This window comes from Mizuhopecten yessoensis, unplaced genomic scaffold (assembly GCF_002113885.1).
Source record: "Mizuhopecten yessoensis strain PY_sf001 unplaced genomic scaffold, ASM211388v2 scaffold2447, whole genome shotgun sequence".
Lineage (NCBI taxonomy): Eukaryota > Metazoa > Mollusca > Bivalvia > Pectinida > Pectinidae > Mizuhopecten > Mizuhopecten yessoensis.
In genome coordinates, this window is record NW_018404550.1 from 231,655 (window position 1) to 239,727 (window position 8,073).

Below are 8,073 nucleotides of genomic sequence, written 5' to 3' on the forward strand. Positions count from 1 at the left end.
CATTTTTCTGTGTTTTGATAAAGGAGCTGATCACTCTGATAACTTGACAACCTCCCATTGTCTACACTGTTGGAACTTCCTTGCGCCATATGTCAATTTCAAGTAATTCATATACATTTGTACGGATCCTGTGTTATACTTGTATGGGATTTTATCATCAATATTACTTCTTTGACCCATATATTATGTAAATTATATAAACATGTATATACTGAAGATATTCCATTGTCACAAGTCTTTTACAGTCCATCTTTACCTGTCCTTCTATGAGTGAGTGTAGGAAATGGAGAGCTATCTGTCGACTCTCCGATGGTGTCCCAGGCTGCACCAGATCCTTGATACTGTTCCATAGAGCTTCAATTGCATTCTGAGGAAATAGATGCAAATGCTTGTCAATGCACAAAATATACTTGATTTACAAGAAAAAGAAAATGATGAAATTTAAATTACAATTAAAAGCATTGACTCACACAATCCCTTATGATGATGAGTTATCAGAATGACAATCATCTTTCATTTGTTTGAGACAATTCAAAGTTAAATCACAGAATTTCAATGACTGTCGGTGCAGAATGGTTGGAGAACATTCTTTTACCATCATGTATGGGTACAAGTTAATCGCCTTCTACTTAACAGTTATGATTATTCAACCTCAAAATAACATTACGGAGGGCTAAAAGGTGAAAGTAAATTGCAGCAAAAATTTCCTGCCATACAGAAATGAGAAATCTTAATATAAACTGGACCACATAACAGGAAATCTTCATAAACAGTGGAATCTCAATAGATAAAAATCTTAATATACCCTGGAACCTCATGAATTATGAAGATTGATAATGAAAAACACTTTTTTTTCTGTAAACCATTTTGTCCTGACAAACAAGGTTCCATCTTAAGGTCTGTCCATAACTGTTATATTACCTCCTCTAACTTTTTAGTTTGAACAGTGTTACACAATTCTCTGATGGTTCGAAGTCTGTTGTTGGCTGGACTTTCAGGACCAATGTCCTACAAAGAAAAATAAGTTAGTTCCATTATAGAAGAGTATCCATATGAATGTGCAGTGATTTTAGTCTCAACATGCCTAATAAAAAGAGAACAATGTTGTGCATTATGTGTATGCTTCTTTATTTCTTCTTCTTCTTTATGGTGCAGGGGCTCCATCAATAGTGATGATTATACCCTCGGGGTCCTATTGCAGAGGCTTGAAAAAAAGGGGTTATTTACAGTGATTAGTTTGGTTTTATTTGTGTGCAAGGTACAGATAAAAGATAAAAGCTGGCCTATATTTTATCCTGTGATGAGGGCTTCAAGGGCTGCATAGGGTATGTGTGCCTTGAAGTTCTCTAGTGCTGTGCATTGTACTGCTGCTATGGGAAGGAGATTTCATTCTGTTATTGTGTGTGGAAAGAATGAATATTTGTAGGTGTCCTTTGTAGCAGATATGTTTGTATGCGTGTGGGTGTGCATGTCTGGTTCGAGGGACTACAGGTGTGAGTATATATGTTGGGTTTATAGCTACGATTTGGTGTACAATTTTGTAAAAAAAAAGGATCATTCTTGTTTGACAGCGCCGTGCTTGTAGTGTTGGCCATTGCAGTTTGTGAATCATGTCTGTTACTGAGCTAGTGTTGTGGTATCTGTTATTTACGTAGCGTGCTGCTCTTTGTTATGTTTTTTCTATTTGTTTAATTTGGTTTGACTCAAAGGTTCTATTTCTAAAAACTGTACCTACTGGTGAACAACTGGTTGTTGAACCTGTATTTCCTGTCAGAACAGGACAAATTTCAGTCTTTTCCGTCCACATTTACCTATCTTACACTTTGACCAAGTTGGCTTACTACTCAGATTAACCTTTACCTTTTGTGCAGAAAACTTGTATCTCAGAAACCATTATATATATTCCAGAGAATTGGTTAGACCTAGTCGTCCATTATATACGGTATATCTCACTTTAACCAAAACATTGAATTTGTATTTCTGACTGTTTCACAGCATTTATCAAACCGTGGTAAAAAATATACTTTTTTTCAAGGATGTATGTTAGGCCTAAAGCCGCTAAAAGTGTGACATTTCTAAAAGAAAATATATCCCCACCTATCACTTACCTAAGAATGATGCCCTTTTTGGTTTTTGATGTTTTAAATGAACTTGTTAATTTTTTATTTCACTTTATTCCCCTTTCAGGATTTTTTTTATCCTTAACCATGAACTGTTCCCGAAATGAATGCGTATTACCAATATGAGGGTGTTGTGCCCAACCTGTTTATAACTGATCCGAATAAGCCAAATCAGAGGACTGACCATTACTTAAGAGTCTTTCAACAAGTGATATAGTTTGCTGCTAAATGAGGAATGATGATTTAAACACACATTAGTCTCTGTCTTTATAGCATTCCCTTATTTCCTGAGTTGAAGGCAACCATCGATTGTGCAGTATGTGTTATGATACTGCACTAGAGACCGCAGATATAATAACCTACAAATATGTCCGTTTGCTCGATTATCTGATACCTTTAACACATCAGGAGTGAAAATGAACTCTCTAACAGTCGGTCTCTGGAAAGCAACTGGGGCAGATTTGTCTTTGATGCGGAATAGACTTTTCAATCTGTCTTTAAGGTTCTCCTCTTGCTTTCCTTGTCGAGACATTACAACCCCATGACAGTCGCCGCTTCCATCAATGTAAACTTCTATGTCGCTGATATCGAAAACAGTATTAGAGTTATCTCCCCATGCACCACTGCTTTTGCTTCACCCGGCATTACTGACGTCGGTACCGATACTTTTTTTGTATGAATTGGCAAACAAATACATAATCCGACTAGTACATCTCTCCAACGACTAAAATTTGCCCAAAAATTTAATCCCTAAAATGGTCATTTCACATTAAATATGCATGTTTTTTAAAACTCCATACAAGCAGAGACGTATATAACACATGTCTGATACAAGGTATTTTTGTCGACTATATATTTGATCATTATATGATACAAAGCATATATCAAATTATGGTCTAATTGCATGATTGTAACATAATAAGATTGTCTGTATTGTACATTGCTACACAATAATTAACGATCCATGATCAAATTAATATTTTATTTGTATTGTGTTCGAATTTAATATTTTCTTCAATTCTCTTTACAGTACAACAAACAGTTGCATTTAATAAGCAGTTATTACTTGGATTAATGCAAATATATAATATTTCTATCTGTATTTCGGACCTAAATCTGAATAAAATGAACATTTGGGTAAAATGTGAAATTCGTTTTCAATTACTGCTAGCTCATAACATTTAGAATGCTTTTTATCATTTGCAGCAGGAAAAACTTGGGCAACCTGTTAATTGTTGATAATACGTACATAAATGATTTTCAGTAGGAATGGGAAGTGCTGGTGATTTTTTTTTAAATACTGTAGTGACATTAGTGATTACCTTAATTTAAAATTTATTTTATTGTCGGTATAACATTCCAGTAATACAAATATGAGATACATACAGGATGTTTATCCGTCTCCTGTGAAATTGTGTTTTAGTGATAGCGACCTTGACGGACAGCCCTGGGCCCGTGGTTGTTAAAGACCCGACTTGTTTGGGGTGGGGTGGGTTAATGGGTTATATTTAGATGGGGCCTGATATATAAGTCTGATTGAGAGAGAAAATAGAATAACTTGACTTTCCATTCTTTTGCAGACAAATAAGGGTTTGTGTTGTTTTTCTATGAGTAAAATATTAGGTTACCAATGTAGCATGTAATTGTTTACAGAAGATTTATTCACAATACAAATGTTATAGAGAAGTTCCAACCAGAGTACCGCATGGATACATTACACGACCGTTCTAGCCTATTTTGTGGAAGCCAGAGTGAATAGAAACTTGTCAAACTCGTAAAATAGCTACAGCGTAATGGGGAAATCTCAACTGCACATTTGCACATGACCGTACATGTAGTGGAATTTGCCAGGTCTAAAAGTAACTTTAATTGATTCATTTTTTCTAAACCCCTAATCTGTAAGCCAAAATCAAAATACGACTTTTTACAGCCGTATATGCGCATTCTTAAATAACCAGATACCAATAACAATAACATGAATAACCACGTTAATGATTATCGGACAAAAACGTCCAATATGTACGCGTCTTGGAGTGCTGACGATAATAGTAAATTTTCAAGGAAATTGGATGGTTCTGGATCAGTTCATTACCGAAGTCAGAGTTTTTATGTACGTCCTAGTCTACCTCGTCTGTCAATATAAATATCTCAACGGTACGAAGTCTTTTACATACTCAGTTCGATATGCTTGCTTGAAATGACTGATGTTTACTATTGATACTGTTTCACGCAAGTACACTTTAGAAGTTGTGCGATTCTATATTTATGGTCAATTGAGTGACCCGGATGTTAGTCCTATATAATGTACAATATATACCTTAAATATCGCCAGGAAGGTGTTTTTTATTTAAACATATTTTATTGTCTTTTTTTATATAGCAATGGAATTGGGCACAAGTTGTACAACTTCTATCAAGCCCTTTTCTCTGTACAATAATATATTCAACAAAATTTCATGATGGCAGAAATACGACAATAAGCTATGTATGATAAATTAATTGATAAGTTGACATACATACACCCACACATTCACACACCCAACCACACACATGCGCACAAATATAAACATGCAGATGTAGAGAAAGGAACAGGGGGTGAGAGGGGGAGGAGAGAGAGAGGGAAGAAGGGGTTAGAGAGTACAATTCTTTTTAGATTACTGGATAAGTTCTGCAACAATACAGTACAAGGACTTAAGTGCATCTCCTTGCCTAACAACCAATATTTCCTTACAATACTAGTCTATACGACTTGGCGTATTCAAAGCATGAAATTTCTGACTTTTGGTCAGCCTAGGATGCCATACGCACCTCTGACTACTATAAACACTCTACTGATCCTGTTTAATCTACATACCGTCATGTTATTAGTATTGCAAGGAATTGGTGTTAGGCAAGGAGAACAACAAGAAAATGTGTTTTTTAAGTAAAAAGGCATTGTGGGAAAAATATGAAACTTTCACAAATTAAATATCATCATATAGCTTATATATATGCCAAGTTGCATGCTTATTCCAAAATGCCTTTTATGTACAGTCAGCCCTTTTAAGTTGAAATAGGCAGAACAATTGATAAAGCAATGAAATGGGTTAACTGTAACTATTAAAACAGACACTTCCCTTGAGGCTAGGAGACTTAAAATTACCAGCAAATCAAACTTCATATAATAAATTTATAATTTTACAGTAGTTGTGGTGGTAAATGCCGATTTTTATTTGTAAGGTAACTATGATAAGTAAGAAAACAAATATGGACCTGGAACTAGTATCAGCCGCAGGTGTTGAGCAAATATTATATGATATATATAATATACATTATCAACTATTAATATATCATACTTATAGCATATAAAGGGTGTCGTGCATCTTTTGATTCACTTCAAATTGAAATATATTTGAAATAACAAAGTTTGAGATGTGTCCAGAAGCCATAACTCAGAATAAACAAAAGGAACGTGTTTAATGAGTATGCATTTTATGTAGGTGTATTGAGAAGACACTTTTCATTTGAAAATTACTTAAAACAACCCACTGACTTAATCCTCCGTTTTATTTAACAATCTTTAAGTGACGATTGAATTTCTGAAATTTTTCATACTTTAGTATATGCTTGTTTAATTTACACATGTTTTTAAAACCAGAAATGGTATTATTTTGGTTTTTAAGCTCATTTTGAAAACAGCAAATTATTTTTGTGATTTACCCTACCCCTTTTGGTACCCCCAAAACTCACTTTCGGTTAAACTTTTACCTTAGTTTTTCCGCATGTAATACAAAAGGGCATCTTTGAACAAATTAAAGAGGTGAAATCCAAAAATACCGGGGCCCAAATAGGGCCTTATAGACACTCATCCTTTAAGAAAATACATATCAGACCACGTGGTTGTTCCTACTATTCGCTGTTCACAACTTTCTTCTAATCAAATGTTCATCACATCCCGTGCAATTATATCTTCCTCCTATTCATTCCGCTCTTGCTGGTATTTCCGTTTCAACTATCCCGTTCGCACACAGAAAGACCAAACACACGGCTTCATTATATTTATGTATACTTATATTTGTATGTTGCAACTCTTGTTGTCAATCTATTCGATTTTGAGGGGTGGGGGTATTAAAATCTGTTCGAGTCATGTATAAATTGCTGAGTATGCATGAATATAATTTTGTTTTCTTGTTTCGAAATTGTTATATCTCCAAAAAGAAGTAGATTCAATGTAAGGGGGATATGTATTCATTCAGTTCACGATAAAGTACAATTATCTGTTCAACATAATTATCACAGTTAAAAAAAGGAAACGGAACATACAGCGTTGGTCATCAACCAGGTTAACTCGAAATAGATCGGATAGATAGTGCTAGAACGGTTTCTTTGTTTCGTATGTAAGATGATATTTTTTCTATCGCCGTAGAAAAAGTAAATGAGAACATGGGGCAAATGTTTGTCTCTAACGGTATTTTTAAATGATAAAAAAGAGGGGCTATGCCTAATACTTAAAGTTAACTGATTCAAGAGTCTAATAGTAGAAGGAAAGTAGTACATGTTAGATAACTCTAGTCTGTTGTTAGGCAGGTTGTAGTTTTCGGCGTTTCTAAGATTGTATTGAGAATTTTCGACAAGGGGAGGGAGTAGAGTGTTTAGATAGTTAGGAGTAATATTATGATGAATTTAAAAAAAAAAAAAAATGCAGTTTTCGACGGGATCTCCAGCGGGCTAGGGATTCCCATCCCGTTTCAATATATATAGATTGTCTACTGGCATAAGAAGGTAAACCGGTGACAATACGTCCTGCCTCTAATTGTAACTTTTCTAACTTATCTGTATCAGTAAGAGTACAACCATCCCAAAGTTCACGGCAATATTCTAAAATAGGAAGTATAAACGATCTATATATCTTATTTAATGTACGGCGGTTTAGAGTATATTTCAATTGTTCTAATACTTGTACGAATTTATCTGAACATAATAGAGAAGTATCATATGCAAAAAGTGTTCGTAAGCTTTTTAAATTATCTGTTATATCATTAATATAAAGCATGAACAACAACGGACCTAAGACTGAACCCTGAGGTACTGCTGCATTAGTTGTCTTAACAGAGGATTTACTGTTTCCAAAATATACTTGTTGATACCTATTTGTAACATAATTAATTAACCATTCCAATAACTTACCCGATATTCCATAACTAGCTATTTTCACCTCCAGCCCCCTATGCCACACTCGATCGAATGCCTTAGAAATATCACAAAAGACTAAACAGGTGGGTGGTTTTTTTTTCAAGATTGTTTCACACGTTGTGGTATATTTCTATAAGCTAGTGTATGGTAGACTGACCAGGCTGAAAACCTGACTGATACTTATATATAAGAGAATAATCTAAAAGGTAGTTATGTAAATGTTTAGCAACTTATCTTTCAAAAACCTTACCAATAGTACTTAGCAATGAAATAGGTCTATAATTTGAGGGGTCTGGTTTATTAAAGATAGCGGTAAGCAACTGTATTAGCGGTGTTCTTTAACATGTTATGACTAATTGTATCATTTCCTACAGCTTTACCAAGATTAGAGTTTTAAGTATGTCAATAATGTCATTAATCTTAAAGGGTATGTCTGAGATAGTCGAGTCTGTTCTGGATTCTCTAACAGCCAGTTGTGTCTATCATCAACGTTTAACCTCTCAATATCATCGTATATATCAAATCATATATTTATCTCAGTCACAAACACTAACGAATGTGATAACTCTAACAAAAATTCAAACATTCCGCCAACTTCTTTGTCTAATGTTTTAATTATTCCCATACAATACATCGCCTCCCGTCAAGGTTGGCCATAAATATATGGCCATTTCAGGATTTATGTTTTTTCTTTCCGCACGCATTATATCATCATGTGTTCATATAATTTCTCTTCAAACAAATAACAATATTTTAGACGCTCACCTAGGTTGTGGAGCAAG

At 34.5% G+C, this 8,073-nt stretch overlaps 1 protein-coding gene across 8 annotated transcripts in view; it reads right to left on the reverse strand.

The window, feature by feature from the left end:
- The window catches only part of LOC110446021 (tuberin-like), a 45,737-nt gene extending 43,047 nt beyond the window's left edge, over window positions 1–2,690 (reverse strand). For all 8 annotated transcript variants that reach the window (XM_021490965.1, XM_021490967.1, XM_021490964.1 and 5 more), the window contains exons 1-3: window positions 2,515–2,690; window positions 922–1,008; window positions 257–367 (exon numbers count right to left, since the gene is read on the reverse strand). In XM_021490965.1, the coding sequence (XP_021346640.1) occupies window positions 257–367; window positions 922–1,008; window positions 2,515–2,652 (336 nt within the window). In that variant the 5' untranslated portion in view covers window positions 2,653–2,690. The remainder of the gene's footprint in view (window positions 1–256; window positions 368–921; window positions 1,009–2,514) is intronic.
- Window positions 2,691–8,073: the final 5,383 nt, after the last annotated feature.